Genomic DNA, 22,942 nt, shown 5'->3' on the forward strand with positions numbered 1-22,942 from the left:
CCTGCCCTTGCTCAGTGGGTTAAGGATCCGGCATTGCCGTGAGCTGGGGTGTAGGTTGCAGACGCGGCTCGGATCCCGCGTTGCTGTGGCTCTGGCGTAGGCCAGTGGCTGCAGCTCCGATTCGACCTCTAGCCTGGGAACCTCCATTGCCGCGGGAGCAGCCCAAAGAAATAGCAAAAAGACAAAAAAAAAAAAAATCTAACAAAAGCAGCAGCAGCAGCAGCAACAATAAGCATCTCAGACAGCCATGCCACTATGCACAGCGAGGTGGCTGCCTTCCTGTCCCCCTAGCAGAAGAATGGATGTTTCTCTGAAAAGAGGAGAGGGCCTTTGCACTAGGGAATACGATGTGCCATTGAGGGCAGAAAACCATATAGGAAGCAAAGAGATTACTTGTATATTTATGTACCAACTTGGAGACCCTCGGCTTTTTCCCCCACTTGGCTACCAGAACACTGGCAACCAGACCCTTATTCCCCAGCCAGCCGACTGGGGAGTCTGATCAGCCGGAGTGAAAGGACCTAAAGATACAGATACTGGGGATCGCTGCAAGGACAAATCATCTGACAGTGAGGCATGGTCATAAACCCACATATGCACAGGAAACTTCCCATAAGCTTTGTACTGCTTATTCCTAGTGCAAGCAGACAACCAGATATCATCAGACATTTCAGGAAAGTGATAGAAACAAAATTTAAAAAAAAAAGAAAAACAACGTAAAGACAACAGAAACTATGCAGGGAGGAGAAAACTACTTTTGGGGGGAACAAAACTACTTTTAAAAGGAAAATCTATTTTTATTATCCTCATAGAGATAAGTGAAGATACTGAATTCATGAAACAAAAACAGGGTTCTATGAAGGAAACATTCAGAGAACAAAATGGGTAGAGGCTCTTCAAAATTAAAAACATGATGGCAGAAACAAAACTCTCAATAGAAGGACTGGAATATAAATCCCAGAAAACAGGGCAAGAAGACAAAATTCAAAGAGATCACCACAAGACTGGGAAAATAGCACAGCACTGTCAAATTTCAGAACCCTGAGCATAAAAGAAACTCTCATAAGCTTTCAGAGAAAGGACAAAAACTAGGTCATGGGCAAAGGAGCAAAAATCTCAATGGCATCAGATTTTTCAACAGCAACCTGGAAGCTAGAAGACAATGGAGCATATACCTTCAAAATTCTGAGAAAAATGAGCTCTCACAAGGAATTCTATACCCAGCCAGGCTAGCAATCAAGTGTTAGGGTAGAACAAAGACATTTACAGACATGCAGGATCTCAAAAATGTTTACCTATCATGCACATTCTCAGTAAAGCTACTGGAGGATGTATTCCACCAAATAAGTGAATAAAACAAGTAAGAGAAAGATCTGGCACTTAGGAAACAGGAGAGCCCATGCAAGAGACCAGTGAACAGGCTCCCTCAAATGACAGTCACCAACATCCCAAGATGGCAGCTGCACAACAGACCCAGTGAGTTGAGATGTGCAGGTCAGAACACTCTGGGAGAGATTGACTCGAGAAGAAATCCAGAGAAAATATAACATTTAAATGTACTAAGAAGAGGGAGTTCCCGCTGTAGATCTGTAGTAACAAACCCGGCTAGTATCCATGAGGCTGTGGGTTTGATCCCTGGCCTCACTCTTTAGGATCCAGCATTTCTGTGAGCTGTGGTCTAGGTCACAGACATGGCTCGGATCCCACATTGCTGTGGCAATGGTATAGACTGGCAGCTGCAGCTCCAATTCAACCCCTAGCCTGGGAACTACCATATGCTGCAGGTGTAGCCCTTAAAAGCAAAAAAAAAGAAAAGAAAAGAAACAAAAAAAATGTACTAAGAAGAGAATAATGTAACTCTCACAACTGGGAGAGTATAGAAGAGGGAAAAGGACACAGAAAATTAGTGAAAAGACACTTCTTAGAATAACAAAAGGGGGAGTTCCCGTCGTGGCGCAGTGGTTAACGAATCCGACTAGGAACCATGAGGTTGCTCAGTCCCTGGCCTTGCTCAGTGGGTTAAGGATCCAGCGTTGCCGTGAGCTGTGGTGTAGGTTGCAGACGAGGCTCGGATCCCGCGTTGCTGTGGCTCTGGTGTAGGCCGGTGGCTGCAGCTCCGATTCAACCCCTGGCCTGGGAACCTCCATATGCCGCGGGAGCGGCCCAAGAAATAGCAACAACAACAACAAAAAAAGACAAAAGACAAAAAAAAAAAGAAAAACAAAAGGGAAGGAAAGGCAGCCATCTTATCCCACTTGATTCATCTGAGCACAGAAATTATGTAGTCTTTTAACGATGTATATCAATGTAACCACAGTTACCCAATGTAACTATACTGGACTTCTGGAGGAAATAAAGCGAGTATATGTGTGGGAGGGGTTGGGGGCAAGAACAGTGTTAAGAAAGCTAAATTGGGGGTGGGGGTGGGGGTGGGGGAGGGATGGAGCGTGGGTTTGGGATTAGCAGATGTAAACTAGTATATATAGAAGGGATAAACAACAAGGCCCTACTGTATAGCATGGGGAACTATATTAAACACCCTGGGATAAACCATGATGGAAAAGTATATGGAAAAGAATGTGTATAAATGTGTAATTGAGTCACTTTGCTGTACAGCAGAAATTAATGCAACACTGTAAATCGACTATACTTCCATACAATCAATGTTTTTAAAAAAGAAAGCTAAATCTTCATCTTCCGTCGTGAGAAGTAGCAATATAAGCATGGTATTTGGAGATACGGAGGTAAATGCTAAAAAGAACAGAAAGTAGTTGCCTCTAGGGAGCAGCATACATGTTCGTGCACGTATGTGTATATTTTGGGAAGAGCTGAACTGCCCTTTGATGTATACATATATATAAGTTACTTAAGGCAGAAAATGAATTTATAAATAAGAAATATCCTAGTGTCTTGCAGAAAGAGTACATCTGATACTTGAACAATTACTATACCTGGAAAAAGGCGCAGTCTGAATACTTCTTCCAGATTCCCTCTGATCTGGGCTTGTTCTGACAATATTTCGCATACATTTGAAAATCATCTTTCTGTGATAAAAAGAAAATTCAAACCGATTACCAATTTGTACGTATGTACTTTTCTTATCAAGAAAGGCTGAGCCAGAGTGAGGATGGCCAAGCATTACAGAGAAGGTGGCCTAAAGGGCCCGTCACGCTGGCAGCTGGTCAGGAGCCCTTGTTATATTTCAATGTCCATCATCAGACTGGATAGAGGGACACACAGAGCAATTATCCAAGGAACTTCCGAACTTCCACTTAGCAAGTTTAAGAGTTAGAGGAAGAAAAGCCTTCCCTGAATGAGCTAGAAAACAGGCGACTTTTTTCATTACCATGAGCTAATAGGGTACCAAGACCATGCTCTTTCTATGTTCTCAGTCTCTCCATTCCCTAGTGAATGAACTTATGGCTAAGTCCCGAGGTCCTTGGTCCCTCACGGAACAGCTCCATTGTACCACAAACCTGCTAAGCACCTGCCCAGGCTATTCTCTCTCGCTGGAATCATCTTTATTTGACCCTCACCTAAAGGGCTACTGCCTACTCAACTCATTAGCATTCATCTCGTAAGTCATCTCTTCTATAATGCCATCATTTATAGCTCCAGTCCACGTCGGATGCACCTCTCCTTGGCTCCTATAGGACCCTTTGTATATCTCTAACATAGTACAACTCACACCGTACACAGTGGATTCCCTGTGCGATATTCCACATCGCCTACTGCAGTGCTCGGCACAGAGCAGGTATTCAGTAGACTGCTGTTGAATGAATGAACACATCAACAGGCATTTCGTTAAGCACTACTGGGTGCCAAGAACTCCGCTGACCTTGTCAGAGATGCAAAAATATATAGGATGTGGACCGTGCCTCAAACAGTTTTCCATCTAGTTGGAGAAAGAATTCATGAATACATGTAAAGATGTGCAGGAAACGTAAACTTCCCAACGAGTAACACAGACATTCAGCACAACAGGAGTTCAAAGGAAAAGGGGGCTGCTGTTGCTTAGGGAAGTCAAAGAAGAATGTGACCATAGTTTAAATGCATTTAACATTAGGATATGCTGAGAAAGCTTCAGCCGTATCCTTACTATCTTCTCACTCCACAACCACTTTCTGAGATAAGCTATCTCCTCGGAAGCTTTCAATGATCACCTCTATCAAACTGACGCTCAAATCAAGACAGAACTGCTCTTTCAGGAAAAAGGAGGACCTAGATACACAGAGACTACTCTGAGAGAAAACTCTAATGGAGGAAGGTATGATTACAAAGCTTGGAAGTCAGTTGTCCTAACTACACTCTTGGGACCCAAAGAAATGAGTCCTCCTGAATGAGCCCGTAGAATAAAAAGAACAGATGGCCCCCTGCTTTGCAAAGTTCCTAGGATAGATGCCTTGCTGTCTGAAAGCCAGACTATACTTGATTCGAAGACTTGACAGGTATTAGGGGGTATATCAAGGCATCGCTTAGGCTAAAAATTAACCAAGCCAAGAATGGTTGTGCTAAGATAACCCCAACTCTCACATCTTCACAGCCAGGATGGTCCTTGGACTCCTGGGATCACCCACGGGTCAGTGGTCACTGGCTGATCCATTCAAGCATTTGATACCACCGAATGAAGTGCCTATTTGCATGTTCGAATACCCCATTGCTGTAACAAGACTTAGTTTAGGACTAAATACTTGCTGGAGTGATGTCTTCTCCAAAGACATAAAGACAGAAAAAATATTGCCTGCCTTGCCCCTAAATCTGTTCTTATAAAACAAGCTGCTGTGTTGGTGGCCCATATTCACGCAGTTTTAAATAAACATCGAACTAACCCTTTCCAGGAAGCAAGGTCCCACTCTTTCCGGAGCATCAACGCAATTTTCCAGACTGCTCATGAAAATGCTGTAAAAATTTCAAAGGAAAAACAGTGATAGAATTTTATGTGAAATACACTAAACTGGTCAATAACCCTTTAAATAATAATCATGAAAGAGAAACTTCAACTCAGTAATTACATACTTGTTATGGAATTCATATATTTCTGCCATATTTCCAAAGAGAACATCCTTTTTATTTCTCAGGAGAGGTGGCATAAGATCAAACATCTCTGGATTATCCATCTCCGCTCTATAGCCCTACCCAAAATAAATACATTTATTCACTTAAAAAAATATTCTCATTAACACTTGATTGGGCCACCAAAGGCATGGGTACAGCAGAATATATAGAGGATTATTGGGTAAAGCGGGTTGTAATGTTAACATTTAAATCTTCTAGTTCCCCAGATGATCCTATCTAAAAATAACAAACAAACAAACAAAAAGCAAAAACAGAATCATGGCCAAGAGGAACAGACTTGGAATGGATGGCCACAGGGAAATGTGTGTGACTGGGTCACTTTGTTGTACAACAGAACTTGGTGAAACACTGTAAATCAACTATACCCTGATAATAACAATAAATGGGAAAAATAAATAAATCTCCTAGTTCCCAAAGTTATCCACTATTATCATTATTATTCCCATTGTTATTATTATTACTTAGATAGGATAAGGAAGTCAAGGTTTTTCACTCAGTTGGTTAAATCAAGTGACGGCTCTTTGGCCTTCAGGGTAGCTTATAGTATAGGAAACAAAATAGAAACCAGGTATGAAACATTATATGATGAGTTATTAACTTCTCCTTAAACAAGCGATAAGTGGGTTTTCTCGGACTGAGTTAATATTATGACATTTCTATCCAATGAATATTTTTTTCTCCCATTTTTAGCGCTTTACATCACAATCTCTAACTAGCACCCTGGGAATACTTATAACAATCTGTTATATTCCTAAGAGGGCAACTTATCTCTTCTGTAATAAATTCTGAACCCACGAGTCTCCCTGCTGAGGGAGAACCTGAAATATGGACCTTTAGCCAACAATCGAGGAAGGAGAAAGAAAGAGAGGTCTGACCAAAGCACCTCCTAATGAATGTGGGAAAAGACGAGAAAACACAATCTGAGTCACTTACCAACAAAACAGTAAACAGTTCCCGAACATACACCCTCTCTGTCTGTACCAGCTCATTTAGGACATGGCTAAAATGAAAGGACCATATCTGTCAGTTATTTTATGGTGTAAGAATTGTTTTATGACATTTCACTTATTATAAGTGGTCTAAGATGAAAAGTGGTAGTGCCGGGCACCTACCAATGGTTAGGGTTTTATCATCAAAATATAAAACTAATTCTGTGGTTTCTAGAATAAATACCACCCACAAGACTCTTTAAAATACATTGAAAAGAAACAGGAGTGGGGCTCAGGAGCTATTTTTAAATGAAAAAGAAAACATTTTACTTCTAACTCACTAAGCTTAAGAATCAATTTACGGGGTGTTCCCATCATGGCCCAGTGGTTAGTGAACCCGACTAGCATCCATGAGGATTCAGGTTCGATCCCTGGCCTCGTTCAGTGGGTTGAGGATCCGGCGTTGCCCGTGAGCTGTGGAGCAGATCGCAGACACAGCTCGGATCCCGCGTTGCTGTGGCTCTAGCACAGGCCGGCAGCTACAGTTCCAATTGGACACCCAGCCTGGGAACCTCCATATGCCACAGGAGTGGCCCTAAAAAGACAAAAGACAAATGATAATAATAATAATAATCAATTTACTAAAAACTCATAGTATCTATTCCTAAAAATCTGGGGAATATTTTTTTGGACAGCACAGTTTCTATGCTATAGTTCCCCTTGCCTCAGGAAAAAAAAAATAATAATAGCATTTCAGGCACAATTTTTCCTTTTTTCCCAGTAATGTTCTGGAATTTTCCAAGATACATTGTGGATTTATCATACTGGTTTTCCCAAATATAGATCATACTTAAGTTTCTGTAGTGGTTTTGTTTACTGTCTTTTAAAAATAAAATTCATTTTCCTTCCAATGCAATTTCCAATTGACATCATATTTACAATTTACAACTTATATCACTCCCTGATATAAGTAACTTGTTTAACTTCTATCCTTGGCTGCTTTTTAACTTTTATACTTTTAAGCATTAACATTTAACAATCTTTGAATGTGTGTGTATATATATATAGTATATATAATATGTGTACATATATACATATATAATGTGCATGTATACATATATGATATGTAACATTTTATATATATATATATATTTCACTTGTTCCAAAACACTGGTTACTCAAGATTGCGATCTAAAATTTAAAAGGTGAATATATTTTTTTGGTCTTTTTTGTCTTTTTAGGGCTGCGCCCACAGCATATGGAAGTTCCCAGGCTACAAGTCGAATCAGAGCTGCAGTTGCCAGCCTACACCACAGCCACAGCAACGCGGGATCCGAGCCGCGTCTGCAACCTACACCACAGCTCACAGTAACGCCGGATCCCCAACCCACTGAGCAGGGCCAGGGATCGAACCCACGTCCTCATGGACACCAGTTGGGTTTGCCAACCCCTGAGCCAAGACGGGAACTCCAAAAGGTGAATATTCTTATGTGTGGACTATTAACCTAATAATATAAAAATTAACAAATATAAAAATATTAACATAATAATTATAAAAGTGAACAATGATTCCCGTTAGCATCTATAAAATCACACTGTGTATCTATATAACCCCTGCAGTTTCTGAAACACTGACCCATTCATTCTCATCTCTTTCATAAAAGAGGAGACTAAGATTCCAAAAAGGTCGAGTGAATTTTCAAATCCCCAAAACAGAGGGGAGGTGGGCCAGGCCCAAATCAAGGACTTGTGACACATTTAGTGCACTTTTCATGATACGCAGTAGGACCCCATTCTGTGAATTCAAAATTCTAAGCACATTTGCCTTGAACACTGAATCAGAGACTCCTACTGGTAGATGTGTATAGGGTTTATGTTAATAAATAAAAGATACTTCTTTAAAACATCCAAGCTATTGTCATTGTCCAAACTGGAGGACTGAGCAGAAGCTCGCTTCTCCCGACAATCATGCACCACTTCAATCTGAAATGAAAATAAAAGTAACATTAGCATCTATGTACGTCCAGGTCTTCCTCAGGGAAATCTAGCTCAAATTTAAGTTCTACGTGCTAACTATGTACATAAATGGAAGAATAACACTATAATCATGATCTTTTCAGAAACCACTTTGACATGTACGAGTTAGAAAACAATGTCAGTTGCCAAAGGGGACAGAATTAAGATACTCATTAAAATTTACTTCATGTTACTTAACATGTTTCATTTCTTTGGTGCTTTGGGGAAATGAGGTTAATTCATAAAAACAAACAAAAAAAAAAGGTGATGGTCCAGATAACTAAAAAGTTTATTCACTGAAGAACCCAAATGGCTTTTTCACCCTGATTTTATCATGGAAACCTGAATCCTTGAATTCTTTCACCAAGGGCACACAGATATCACCGACCTTTTTCCTAATGACTCGGTGGCACTGTCATGAACATGAAGGATATGATAAAATTGAATGATACATTCCAGGACTAATAAGACGTGCAGAACTGTCCATTGTGTCTCGAAAGGGCTGTGACCTCTTCGTCTTTCTCTGCTCTCCGCCACATGTCACCTGATGCCGCAAGTGACCTTCCGGATCCTAAAGCACTGCCTTATTGTGCAGACTCAATGGGACTCGGACTGCCCTACTGAGTCCACTGCATGAAACCTGTGATGATTATTTGCTCTTCAGAAGCATGTTCCAGGACTCTTGGCTGTACTGAACAGCTGAGCTTGCAAAAGGCTTAACCTCCAAATAAACGGAGCGTTACTTCATAACAACTACAACTGCAAATGAAGTACAGGATCTACCAGCTAAAAAGCATCTCCGCGAAATGCGAGGCACTTCTCACTGATACATGGAGAAGGGAACATTCTTTGATGGCTTTCTATATACTGTGCAGGCACAGTCCTAGGTGCTTACCACACATCATTATAGCTAATCCTCACGGCAATTCAGCGAGTGATGACACACTGATCCCCATCCCCATCTTACAGATGGGAAAACTAAGGCTCAGAGAGGTTTAGCAACAGGGCCAAGTTTCCCTAGTAAGTGATGAAACAGAGTCGAGCCCATGGTCAGCCACCATTATCATGCTCCTTCCTTAAAGGTGTGTTTGGTTTCTGTCTGCTCGAGGTACCAAGGGTTATCATTATTTTAATACTATAATTAAGACTGAAAATACTGCATACTCTGCTTATCAGATAGGTATGTGCCATTTACTCCTAACAGATTTCTGAAATCCCAGTTTAGAAAGTTTTGAAATATATACTTTTTTGGGGTTTTTGTTTGGGGGTGTTTTTTTGGCCACAGCCACAGCATGTGGAAGTTCCCTGGCCAGGGATCGAACCTGAGCAGCAGGAATGACAACTGCTGGATCCTTAACCCATTGAGCTACACGCAAAGTCTGAAATACATACTTTCAAAAGCCTAGGGATGTGTAAATTGACTTGAATTGGAAGAATATGTACACTTTGGAAGTGAGTTTACCAGCTAGAAACCTCACCAGGAAAATGTATAAAGCCACAGCGTCCTATTTTTCCCCCCGGGGGATATGAAATGAATAAATACACATAGTGGGATAATAAGGCAACCACGACTTGAAACTAGAACCAAAAGACATGTAAGACTATAGGATGTGGCATTCAGCCTGTTTCCCCCTTGAAACCAGAAGCTATGGCTATACAGCCTGATAACCAGACATAGTGTGTCCATACAGGCCCTTTACTAGCCTGCTCATAATTGTATAAAACTCTTAGAATGTTATTATACCACACACTGTTCAAAGTACTTCATAAATATTAGATTACTTTATCTTTATGCTAACTCTGCAATGAGGATATTCTATGATTATCTCCATTTTATAGATAAGGAAACTGAGTTCTAGAGAATTTACCCAAGGTTATAAAGCCAGTAAGTGCTGGAGCTGGGGTTAGAAATCAGGCAGTCTAGGAGTTTCCTTGTGGCACAGCAGGTTAAGGATCAGCATGGTCACTGCTGTGGCTCAGGTCACGGCTGTGGTACGGGTTTGATCCCTGGCCCAGGAACTTCCACATACCGTGGGTGTAGCCAAAAAAAAAAAAAAAGCCAAGCAGCCTAGCTGTACAGTCTGTATCACTGTGTCACTATGCCATACTGCCTCATGGAGACACGTTCTTGTCCCTATTTGCACACACACAATGTAGGGTGCTGTAGTTAGGAGGAGGCTGCTCTCTGCAGATACCAGAATACCATGGATAATGGAGAAGGAATCGTGAATCCATCCAGAAATGAACAGATGTCTTTTTTGAGCCCAGAGAATGGTCCATTAGACCCTGTCCTTTGTCTGCGTTGCACACTTGCAGGATTGGAATCACTTTCTTTTTTCCTTTTACAGCCGCACTTGCGGCATATGGAAGTTCCTGAGCCAGGGATCGAATTGGAGCTGCAGCTGTGGCCTACGCCACAGCCATGGTAACACCAGATCTGAGCCCCATCTGCAGCCTGTGCCACAGCGCATGGCAATGCTGGATCCTGAACCCACTGAGTGAGGCCAGGGATTGAACCCACATCCTCACAGAGACTACGCTGGGTCCTTAACCAGCTGAGCCATGACAGGAACTCCCTGGAATCACTCACGAAAGAAATCTTCTTTTGTAGAAAGGCGTAACACTTGTTTAAGTTAATTGAGGTGAGGGCGAAAAGAGAAGCTAGAACGTGTATGAGATGTTCGACAGAAATTATTCTGAACTTGAGCCAAGATTTGAGAAACTACTCATATATCTGGGGCTATGCCAGTACAGCAATTAGACACGATGCAGCAGCAGCTTTTTCTCTTAGATTAAATAAGCTTTCAAGTGCACAATGTTGCGTTAGTGAATTAAAATAGGGTTTTAGCCCCACCCTGATTCTGCGACTGCAGCAATAAAGCCACTTTTGAATTAATTAATGATATTTACTTTTAAGTTGCTCTGATTTTGTCTCCAAGTCTTCTTCCCTGGGAGAGAAAATATGAAAGAAGAATTTCAAACTAGAATGAAAATCAACGCTTTTCACAAAAACACGTGCATGTTTGTTAACTAGAGAGATATTAATATTTCAACCTGTTTATATCAGCAATTTTAAATCACATTATACACAACAGATGATTGGTTAGCCTTCTCTGTATGACTTCAACTTCTGACAGAGCATGATTTTGCTATGTATTCACCCATTCATCGAACATTTGCTGGCTTGCCAAGCAGACATGAAGCTAAGCGGTAGTACTCAGAATTATTTGGAGATTTAGTGTTCATTCTTGTACATAAGCATTTCATCAGATTGTAGCTCACTGACTGAGTCAAAAAGAGCTCTGGAAAAGACAATCTCGATTCAACTAATACTCCGAGCATCTAACATTTCTTGGGCAATTACTACGTGCTGAGCACTATCATAAGCCCCGCATGTGCATTTTCTTTTCTAATCTTCAAATCAAGCCTAAGAGATAAGTACTTCTTCTACCCCCATTTTCCAAGTAAGTAACTAAGATCTAAGAAGCAGAAGCGGCACCTAAGTCTGTAGAGTCTGCTGTCCGAATTCGTCTTTCTAACCACTACATAAAACAAACGTTGCTGAAGGACATTAAAATGCTAAAACAAAATAAAACAAAACAAAACCGCTTCATCGAAATCCCAGGCTTTCATCTTTCTGTTCATCCTGTGGAATGATGACTCTTTCCGTTCTGTTGACCAAGGGTGAGCCCCTGCATTAGGAAGCAAGGAGTCCAGATGTTCCTCCAAAGCCCGGAGCGTGGTCCAGGCGAAGACTAGGCCGCTGAAGTTCCTAATTCTCAGGGCTGCTCCAAAGGGTGCTACCCGCCCAGGCTGCACACACCTCCCTCTTCTCTCCATGGAAGGGACGCATTTTTGTCCTTTGCCCCCCTCAGTGGGAGCCACCACAGGGCCCCTCAAAGAGAGACGCTGCCAAGATCTCTACATCTTATCCTTCACTTCCATTTATTCAAAACTATATTCTATATAGGCATCTTCACCTTTTTATAATGTATAGGTAAATGTATAACTATAAATTAGACTTAGTGGCAACTACCATATAAAATCAGTTTCTCAGTAAATACTGCTGTCTGTCACTTTAAAGAACCTTGATAAACAGAGATCCAAGGTTATTTACAAAGGGAATTTAGGGAGCTTTACTAGTTAGCTTTACTAAGCAATTCTTTGCAAATATATTAAGAGGTGAAAAAGAAGTATATATACAACTTACGAGGGATGTATCTTTTTCTGAAAAGCAAGGTAGATGCCTTCATTCTTTTAACAATGTGTGTGTATATATAATTGTTATATATAATTATTGTCATTTATATATATTATGTATGTTGCACGTGTTATATAAATATATATACAGCATATACCTTATATCTATGTTATGGTGTGTCTGTATGTTATATATACATGTGATCATTGAGCACCTATACTCCTTGCTAAGCTCTATGTTTGATGCTAGGGATACAGACATGAACTGTACACAGTCCCTGCTTTTCCAAAGCCTACAGTCTAGCAAGAGAGACAGAAAACAGGCAATTACACTCAAGCTGGGGAGAAATAAAGGGGGGCTCGTTACCACCCGGCATGAATGCCTGACCAAACTGGGGTGCGGTGGAGGAGGAGAAGCAGGAAGGAAAAGCTTACCTGAAGGAAGTGGCCTGGCCGAGAGCCAGGAAATGTGCTGGGGGCGCAGGAGCGCGCAAAGGCAGAAAGGAGAGGGGAGGGAACCGTGTTCCAGAGAGAACAGTATGTGTCAAGTCCAAACACGACCAGGGCCATCTGAGAAGGGAGGGTGGGAAACGGGGAGGCTGCTGTCGAGGCAACAGCTGGCTGTTGGCTTGGATTAGGGAAGCGGCAATGAGGGCTGGCCGAGGGCCGGAAAGAAGCGGGTTTTCGGGCCTGGCTGGAGCGGGGGGCATGAGTGAGAAAGACGAGCCAAGGGCCCAGGCGTGGGCAATGGCAGGACTCTCGGTGCTGGAAGAGGAGAAGGTCTGCAGAGGAAATGGCATCAGTTTGGGGCATGCTGAGTGTGAGGGGCCCATAGGAAATTCAGGAGGCAACCTGTACACGCAGAGACGCTGATGTTCAAGAGAAGGAAAGCAGAGCTATAGACTGAGGAGCTCAAACCGCATTTTACCCTCACACGGGAGGTTCCGCCCCAACCTCCCTCTGTATTAGATGTTAATTCAACAAATATCGATTACATCCCGCTAGGTGCCAGGCACTGTGCTAGAGACAAGATTCTACTTGATGCAAACTAATCAAAATAAACGAACAAAAACAACAACAAAAAAACCAGTTTGACTTCTTTTATGAAAAAATAACACGTCTATTGATTTGACCAAATCTCAGCTATGTGGCTTAGCAATTAAAAGTCTTGAAGACAGATTTGGGGCCGACTGTGATAATCTCCATTACTCACAGACCAGTTAGGTAAAATGAACAATGTTTATCACGTAAATAATCCTCTGATTTAATTTAGCAACCAGGACGGATAGCAGATTAAAATCATTTATCCGTCCGTGTCATGTATTCAGTAAGCTGCCTTCTTCCTCATGAACACATCAGGCAGCTCTAAATGGAGGTAAATCCAAGCTACTCCCAACAAACAGAGTCGCTAAAATGAAAGCAAGCAGGTTTTATCGTTGCCAATTATTGTTCTTGTTTCTTAAGAGCGGTCATTTGACGCAAGAGAATAATCTACTTCTCACATAGTTATTCTCCAAGGTAATTTTAATAAGGAGAGGATAACGGTTGGTTATTATGGGGAAAAGGGGGAAAGCACATCGTAGGCAGAACGCAAGAATGAATCGCTGCTGGGTTTAGATGCCAAACTGGTTTTTCACACATACACAAACTCAGGAAATGTACTGACGAAAAGTAATAAAGATGGGTACCTTTTGAAAAAAGTTTACATGCTTGAAAGAAAGAGTATCCAACTCCCACTGCAGAAAGAAAGTGTAATGCCATTAAATAAGAATATCGGAAAGAAAAAAAAAATGAAACAACACAAAACAAAATGTACTTTTAGTGACTAAGGCCTTGACTGGGTCTTGGGGCAGTTTCTCCAGAACCCTGAGCCTCAAGCCAAGGCGCCCCACTTCCGGAACTTCATCAGAGGAGTTGAGCTTTCGGCGGACCCCAAAGCAAGAAGCCGGGGTCAGAGGGAAGGAAGACTCCAGTTTATATGCTGCAATTTTTTTTTGTCTTTTGTCTTTTTTTGTTGTTGTTGTTGCTATTTCTTGGGCCGCTCCCTCGGCATATGGAGGTTCCCAGGCTAGGGGTTGAATCGGAGCTGTAGCCACCGGCCTACGCCAGAGCCACAGCAACGCGGGATCCGAGCCGCGTTTGCCACCTACACCACAGCTCACGGCAACGCCGGATCGTTAACCCACTGAGCAAGGGCAGGGACCGAACCCGAAACCTCATGGTTCCTGGTCGGATTCGTTAACCACTGCGCCACGACGGGAACTCCTATATGCTACAATTTTTTTTTCACTTTGTCTTCACAACAACACTCTGGAAGTCAGGAGGTCTTATTGTTCCTATTTTATAGACAAGGAAACCAAGGTAAAAGCATCAGAAGAGGTTAGGCGAACCGCCCAAGGTCACATACCCTGTAAATGGAGCCAGAAATCTAACAGGGGTCTGTCTTCCGCTGAGGAATTATCACCTGCTAGTTTCAGTCTCATAGCTGTTGGTTTTTTATCCTCTGTTGGCTTTTTGTTCCTTTTATTCTTTTCCCCAGTAGTTTCTTAGTACTGCGTTATTCATAGATTTATTTGTGGGTATGTTTTTATATTTAATAACTATTCACTATATAGCTTTTACCATCTTAGCCTTGTTACCTGCTCTCATCACCTCATTTTAATCTGATCCATGCTGGCGCTGCCCTGGATTTTTTTTTTTTCTTTTTGTCTTTTTGCCATTTCTTGGGCCACTCCCGTGGCATATGGAGGTTCCCAGGCTAGGGGTCCAATCGGAGCTGTAGCCACCAGCCTACACCAGAGCCACAGCAACTCGGGATCCGAGCCGCATCTGCAACCTACACCACAGCTCACGGCAACACCGGATCGTTAACCCACTGAGCAAAGGAGGGGCCGAACCCGCAACCTCATGGTTCCTAGTCGGATTCGTTAACCACTGCGCCACGACAGGAACTCCCTGCGCTGGATTTTTATATTCATTACACCTGGCTCAAGCTTTCTCTTATTTTCAAAGCAGTTCCCATGCATTAGTCAAGTCTCTGATTCTCTCAGATCAAAGAGACGGAACTTGGTCCCATGTTCACCCGTTCCACTCACTCAGGGCCCCAAAGACCAAATTACTTTCCCCTAAGTGGCCTCCGAGGCAGCCCAAGAAAAACCTTGGGGCCACAGACGTCTTATTTCTAGAGTAACTCGACACCACAGAACATAGAAAAGAGGGATGGATGCTAAATGCTTAAAACGAGTCAACAGAGATTAAAGCCAGTAAATGAATTCTGTTAACAGCTAATTACCAGTGAAATTATTCGATTTACCTGTACCTACTTAGAAAAGGCAATCCATTCAATTATCTAAGCTGTTCACTTACTAGACGCCTATACGAACCAAATGATCATTTATCCAGATAAGTGGCAAATGCACACGTGTGTACCAACTTTATATGCTTTCCTCCACCTGCTGCAGAAAAGGGCGAGTCTGATGCTGGCATAATGTTCATACTCCGTGCAGGTCTGGACAATTCAGCCCAGGTTTTCATCATCCTGTACTGGCCCGTATCACTACCGTGTTTAATTACTGTACAGTCATCTCTATCATGACTCCTGCCTTCCATAAAATTTCAATGTCTCAGATTGAAAAACGAGTTCATATTTACACCAAAAGTCACAGAGTAAACAATGGCAGGAAGAGAAGAGGTCGAAAGGGGGGCTGTAAGATACTTTACCTTGTTTAGATGAAAAAAACGGTGCTCTAGATCTGATCAAACTGTCCGAAGCAGGGACTACGAATGGAACTGGCTTCCCACGCTTATCTGCCAGGTTTCTGAAACCAGCTTGTTGGGTCTCAAATATACTTCGGATGTTCTCAAGCTTCAGTTGTATGGTCTGCATTTGAGCCTGCAAGTTGCAGAAGGGGTCGATGAAATAACTTCTGAAATGGGGTCATTACAAATCCTATTACATTTCTCTGCCTCTGACAGTCAAAAAATTAATGCAGAGGTGAAAATACAGTTATACATTACTAGAAGAAATTTAGGAAAGCAACGGGCAACAGAATAATGTATCGTTTCACCTGGTTCGGAAACCAGACAGTCTCAACCAAACCAACCTGAAGAAGAACTTTTTACCAAGCAATCACGAAATAAGTCACTGCATAAAGTGACTGACCCTTCATGGGCTGGAAGGGAAGGCATGCTAAGCATGAGAAGGCCACCCAGTTAAGCACTGTCACAGGAGTTTGTCATATTTTAGCCTGCAGGACAGTCTATAGTTCACCATGCTGTCCATGGCTCCTCAGAACTCCTGAAGGATCCTATACCTTTCCGGCTATCCTAGATGATCTGAAGCAGTTAAGAGTTAAGCTTTGTGGCTTCTTGAGTCACATGGTTATTGCCACGGCCACATCTCTCACAATGTAGAGAGAGGGCTTCATGGCAGCCACGGTGGGGTAACCTAGCTCTTGACCTTGCTAACACCAGCTTCTGTGGCTCACCCTGCCCCAAGAAGACCCAGATCCTTCCTTTATTCCTTCGTCCTCAAACTGAGGAGGAAAGCCAGGCCTGTGTCCACAGAGCAGTTGCTGGTTGTCGCTGCAGCGCAGAGGAAAGACGTTTGGGATAGAGTGCTCTTGACCTGGGCCCCATATTCCAGGACAACTTGGGGCCTTTCTCCAAGGATGCACAAGGAACTATATGTGAGAGCTCCTAGTTGGTGAAAAGAGTTTTAAAATAATGCAGTCAGGAGTTCCCTTGTGGCCCAGCAGGTTTAGGATCCCGCGTTGAACTGGGTGCTGATCTGGCTTAGTCGCAGCTGTGGCGTGGGTTCCATCCCTGCCCCGGGAACTTCTGCATCCCACAGGTACAGCCAAAAGGAAAAAAAAAATAATGCAGTCAGAGCTCAAAAAGGAAATTACTCTTCGTTATAAAGCAAACGTAAGCCTTTGGATTCTTTCGTTTGTTTGTTGCTTTTTAGGGCCACACCTGCGGCATATGGAGGTTCCCAGGCTACAGGTTGAATCAGAGCTACAGCTGCCAGCCTACACCACAGCCACAGCCACGCCAGATCCGAGCCACGCCTGCAACCTATACCACAGCTCATAGCAACGCTGCATCCTTAACCCACTGAGGGAGGCCAGAGATCAAACCCGCCTCCTCATGGATCCTGGTCAGGTTCATTACCGCTGAGCCACAATGGGAACTCCAAGTCTTTGGATTCTTTGATGCCTAATCGTGGCTCTGATATAACCCCTAATCCTTAAGGGAACCATGTAACCACAACATTCTAGGAAGTTACCCATGAAGTAGTAAAAGACTCTTATCAACATGACTGCAATTACAGTTTTAAAAAATGTGTTTACTTGCCCCCAAATGCCTCTTACCTTGAGTTCAGGAGATAGAATTACATCAAATTCATACTGTAGGGTTTCAGGATCATAATTTATAAAGGGTAGAGCCATTTCGAGGAAATTTTCGATGTCCTGCAGGGCTTTCTGAGCATCTTCTTTAGACTGAAACTTATCTATTTCCTGATTAGCTAGAAGGCACTCTCCTTCATCACAGCACTGGCGAGCCTGGTGAGCAAATCACACACACACACACACACACACACACATCATGAATGATCAAAGAAGAAATATGTTTGTCCCTTAGGAGACTGTTTTCCAAGCCCGGCTTCTGTGAGTCAGAGCTGCTTTCAGAGCTATTCAAAAATAAAGATAGCTGAAGAAATCAAGTAAACAAAGATCATCTGGCTTCTACCCCCAGACATTCTGCCGGAGCAGCTCTGGGCGCCAAGCCAGGGTTTGTATTTTCACAGAGCTCCGCAGGTACTCCTGACGCACAGCCGAGGTTGGGAAGCGCTGCGCTTCTTTCAGAACAAGGAATTCATTCGGCAGCAGGAGCCTGACCGTTCTGGCAACGCTGGCGCTTCGGCGGCATGCTATTTCCCCCAAATCAATAACTGAAATATGAAGCTCCCAGCAAAATATCAAACGCAATATAAAGGCGTAATGATTGCCGAGGGCAAGGGTGAACGTTCCCTTGCCAGAGAAGGAGACAGACAGATGAAGCTGTTCGTGTTGAGATCGGATGCCTCGAAGCCATACCCCTATTCTACATTCCACTGCCAAGATTGGCACCGCTCTTCATCGCCCAAGTATCAAAGGGGTCAGACCCACAAGCCGTGGAGGAGGAGCTTCCCATCCCTGTTTACGTTTGTCGTTGCTGGGCCTATGAAATGGGGGATGAGTGTCAGACTTTAGCAAAATGCCCCCGGGACTGTTAAAAGCATTCTGACTGCAAACAAGCACCAGAGCAGAGGCTTCGGACATGTACCAACATACAGAGGAAGCCACCACCGCCGCCATCTCGACGTTCGGAACAGAGACCAAGGCTCTTAGAACACTGGACTTGCTCTGAACACTGCAAAGCAGGTGGATTAAAGAAGCACAACCACAGGCAATCCTTCAAACTTCTTACAAACGCAATTCCAAAGCTCTACCAGACCCTCCTTCTAGAACCTCTGAGAAGGACCCGGGGCGGGGGTGGGAGGGTGGCACCATGAAATGCACCACGTCCCGGGACGCTACCTGCTGTAGGAGTTTATGCATTTTGAAGGTCCGGCTCAGCTGTACTCGTTTGGCTTTGATCTCGTTCACCAAGATATCGGAAAGGTAACGGAGCTCGTTGCACCTCTGGCAGATCAAATCCAGGGCGTAATGGTGACTTGCCGCGAGCCTGTGTCCATGTATTATCACAAATCGGGCCTTGGCTAACAGGTCCTGAGTTTAAGAAAGAAGGCGAACAAGAACTGTATGATCTCTGTCCGAGCGGAGGGGGGAAAAGAAAATAATTAAGAAGCAAATTGGTGGAGCCAGGGAGAAGGACTGCCCAAAATACGGTTTGACATCATACTGCTGCAGGCTGCAAAAGAGCCCACAGTTAGAGGCATTGGCTACAGCAGTGATGCAGCCAGACGCTCACGTACTTCGAGACACGGAAACAGAAAATGAGCCAGCCTTCTCAGAATGTGGATGAGATTTGCTTCTCCTGGTGTGTACACATTTAGAACAAAACCGCACCTATCAAATGAGGGTACACACGGGCCAAGTGAAAGCCTCAGGATTTCACGTCATCTCAGCCTTGGCAACCCCGTTAGATCTAGGCAGCAGCTACACACTTTACACACAGGAAGGGACCGTCACAGGCCTTCTCTGTCAAAAGGGACCTCAGTCTCCACCCTATCAACCAGCACCCTGCCCCCTGGAAGAGTGACTGAAACATAACATTTACCATCCTAACCCTTTTGAAGCATGCAGTTCAGTGGTACTGTTGTGCAAGATGAAAAAATTCTGGAGATCCGTTACACGGCAACGTGAACATACTCAACCACTACTGAACTGCATGCTTCAAAAGGGTTAAGATGGTAAATTTTACGCTGTGTGTCTTTTACCACAAGTAAAGCCAAAAACCATTCAAAACAGAAGAGACCAATAAGAAAACACACGAAATATTCCAAGCTCCCTAGTTTCCGAGCCAGTCTGCCTTCTCTTTCTTCTATATGGTTCTCAGAGGCTTGCAGTACACCCATAAATCTACTCGTGTGCTGAGAACACACCTTAAAAACCATGGCCTTGCTCTCTCATACAGGAGAGCCTAGCTAAGATGTGTCAAGTATTAAAGCTGTGAGTCCAAGCTTTAAGACCAGCAGAAAAATGATGGCTGGCTCCTGTGAGTACTCACTAAATATCCACACAGCCCAGGTACTGTGCTGAGTGTTCTACCTATAGCGTCTAAATAATCCTCATAGTCACTCTGCGAAGTTGGTCATTACAGCTTCCATTTATAGACAAGGATTCTGAGCCATCATTTTACCCAAGGTCACCCGGCTAGTAAGACTAAGTAGATCTGTCTGTATGAACCTGTCTTCAGTTCAGCTGCATATATCAAATACTGGCTATTTAAGCACAGGACAATCTACTCAATAGTTTGTTAATACCCTATGTGGGGAAAAAGAATGGATATGTTTATATGTATGACTGATTCGCTATGCTGTACACCTGAAACTAATACAACATCCTAAGTCAACTACACGCCAATAAAATTACATTTTAAAAAATGACGGGGGGGTTCCCATTGCAGCTCAGTGGTAATGAACCCGACTAGTATCCATGAGCGCACGGGCTCGATCCCTGGCCTCGCTCAGTGGACTAAGGATCCGGCATTGCCATGAGCTGCAGTGCAGGTTGCTGACAAGGCTCGGATCCCGCCTTGCTATGGCTGTGGTGTAGGCTGGCGGCTACAGCTCTGATTCCACCCCTAGCCTGGGAACCTCCATATGCTGCGGGTGCAGCCCTAAAAAGACAAAAGACAAAAAAAAAAGATGGGTATTTAAGGAATTCTTAGACATTCCCATCATTTCCAAATAGCATTCTTGATAGATATTTTTCTAGCTTACTGAAAATGATTTATGCTCTTGTTCCTACTGGCGGGCCTGAAACAGGTACAACTCCATGACATATCTGGAGGGTCATCTCAGGCCCACATTGAATCGAACAGAAAATAGACCAACATTAGTGAACTAATTATACAGATTGTCGCTATGAAAGACTAATGCTAATAAAGGTTTATACTACTAAAAAACATCGAAATGTAACTATTAAACTCCATAAATACAGTGAACATCCAAAATGTAATCTTACCTGAGAATTTTCGTCTAAGTTTTCCAACTTTTTAATTTTTTGTTTTACTTGAGCTATATTCCCTGTTACATCAGCCAACTCTGCTTGTTGGTTTAATAGAAGTTCAACTTCACTCACGAGCTAAAAATAGAGGGGGAAAAGGTATTCAAAGCATAGAAATCATCAAGCCTCTCCCCTCATAAGTTTTGTAGCAAATGCTATTAGGAACATCGATATGGAGAAATGACGCATGTGGACAATGCTTTCAGTCATTTTACTCACAGAAATCAATATAATCTGTTAAAATGTATCCTACCAGACATTAGAAATTTAGCAAATGTCACTAGGTACATGTAAAGGCATGTTTATATGGACATGTATGGAAACACATGGGCATGTATACATACATGCATATATACTCCCTAGCTCTGTGGCAAGTGGCTTTAGAAACAAAGACCCTTCAGTAGCAACGAGCACACCCAGCGCCCAGATCTTGGTTTTGAGTATCATTTCCCAAAAAGAAACCAAGGCTTCTCAGGACTGAGGCAGATTGGGAATAAGACGAGCTTGGAACATCTTTATGCCAGAAAGTCAAGAAGTGATAAAAATGTTTGGACATGGCACAAGGACAAAGCAGCCAGTTTGAAACAGCAAAATAGTCAAGAACAGTAATGAATTTAGAAACTAGGACGCCATGAACCCAATAAATAGGTAAATACCAAGCAGGATTCTTGATGGATAGTTTTCTAACTTCTTCAAAATGATTTGTGGAAGTTCCCTTGTGGCACAGCAGGTTAAAGATCTGGCGTTGCCACAGCTGTGGTGCAGGTCACAACTGCAGCGCAGGTTCATTCCCTGACTCAGGAACGTCCACATGGAGCAAGTGTGGCCAAAAAAAAAAAAAGATCTGTGCTCTTGTTCCTACTGGTGGGCCTGAAACAGTTACAACTACATATATATAGAAAAATCATATATATATATATGATTTATATATATATATATATATACACATATATATATAGAAAAATCAGCATTTCACAACCACCATAGTAAAGATTGGTTGAAGCAAGAATCATTAGTTGATGCTAAACCTTTGAGGAATTTTTGATGAGGAGCAAGATAGTCGCATGGTGTTAAATTTTCTCCACACAAATTTCCTACCAGTTATGGGGGGGGGGAGTAACTCTATAGTGGAGAAATTCAACATTAAGAGGCAGGTGGACTTCATCTACCTCCATATGTGATACCCTCAGAAGGACATGTCACTTACACAGTATTATTTTTCCTCTCTTTTTAAAAAATTAATTTGATGTATACCATGACTTTATTTTTTAATTTTTAGCTGTGCCTGCAGCACATGGACATTTCCTGGCCAGGGATCGAACCCGGGCCACAGCAGCAACCAGAGCTGCTGCCATGACAACACAGGATCCTTAATCCGCTGAGCCGCAAGAGCATTCCACTTACGCAGTATTCTTGCTGGTTAAACAGAGATTAATCTAATCATGAAATAATGTCAGACAAACTCAAAATGGTGAACATTTTACCCTAAAAATGACTGTATTCTTCCAAAATGTCAGCGTCATATAAAAGACAAAGAAAGGCTATGGAAATGTTATAGCTTACGGGAGACGAAAGAGACTTGACAATTTAATGCAAGAGCCAACCCTCTAGACTGGATCCTGAACTGAGGGAGGAAAATGATATAAAGGACATGAGGGAGTCAACTGACAAAACTGCAACACTGATCGCAAATATGAGAGCATTGCGTTATTGTGAAACGTACAAACTGTGATCACTGTACTGTGATTACGCAAGAGAATATGCCTGTATGTTTAAGAATATCTCAAGTCTGAATTTCCAAATAAGCTTTTGTTGTTGTTGTTAAATTCCTGAACAGAAAGAACCCATCTGCATGTCACTTTGAGGTACAGATCGTGTCCGTGAGATTACAGTGCAAGACAAACAACAATAATACTGATCAGAGGCAACAATGACTTCAAGAAACAGGGTACAGGAGCTCCCTGGTGGCTCAGCAGGTTGAGAATC

General features: G+C 42.8%; 1 protein-coding gene across 1 annotated transcript in view; it reads right to left on the bottom strand.

Annotated features, from left to right (window-relative positions):
• Positions 1 to 22,942, bottom strand: part of MCF2 (MCF.2 cell line derived transforming sequence) — a 91,972-nt gene that overhangs the window by 22,021 nt on the left and 47,009 nt on the right. The window contains exons 10-19 of the mRNA XM_047764265.1: positions 20,915 to 21,034; positions 18,803 to 18,994; positions 17,594 to 17,785; positions 15,942 to 16,113; positions 10,932 to 10,969; positions 7,900 to 7,988; positions 6,010 to 6,076; positions 5,017 to 5,132; positions 4,830 to 4,899; positions 2,952 to 3,044 (exon numbers count right to left, since the gene is read on the bottom strand). Of these exons, the coding sequence (XP_047620221.1) occupies positions 2,952 to 3,044; positions 4,830 to 4,899; positions 5,017 to 5,132; positions 6,010 to 6,076; positions 7,900 to 7,988; positions 10,932 to 10,969; positions 15,942 to 16,113; positions 17,594 to 17,785; positions 18,803 to 18,994; positions 20,915 to 21,034 (1,149 nt within the window). The remainder of the gene's footprint in view (positions 1 to 2,951; positions 3,045 to 4,829; positions 4,900 to 5,016; positions 5,133 to 6,009; positions 6,077 to 7,899; positions 7,989 to 10,931; positions 10,970 to 15,941; positions 16,114 to 17,593; positions 17,786 to 18,802; positions 18,995 to 20,914; positions 21,035 to 22,942) is intronic.

This window comes from Phacochoerus africanus, chromosome X (assembly GCF_016906955.1).
Source record: "Phacochoerus africanus isolate WHEZ1 chromosome X, ROS_Pafr_v1, whole genome shotgun sequence".
NCBI lineage: Eukaryota > Metazoa > Chordata > Mammalia > Artiodactyla > Suidae > Phacochoerus > Phacochoerus africanus.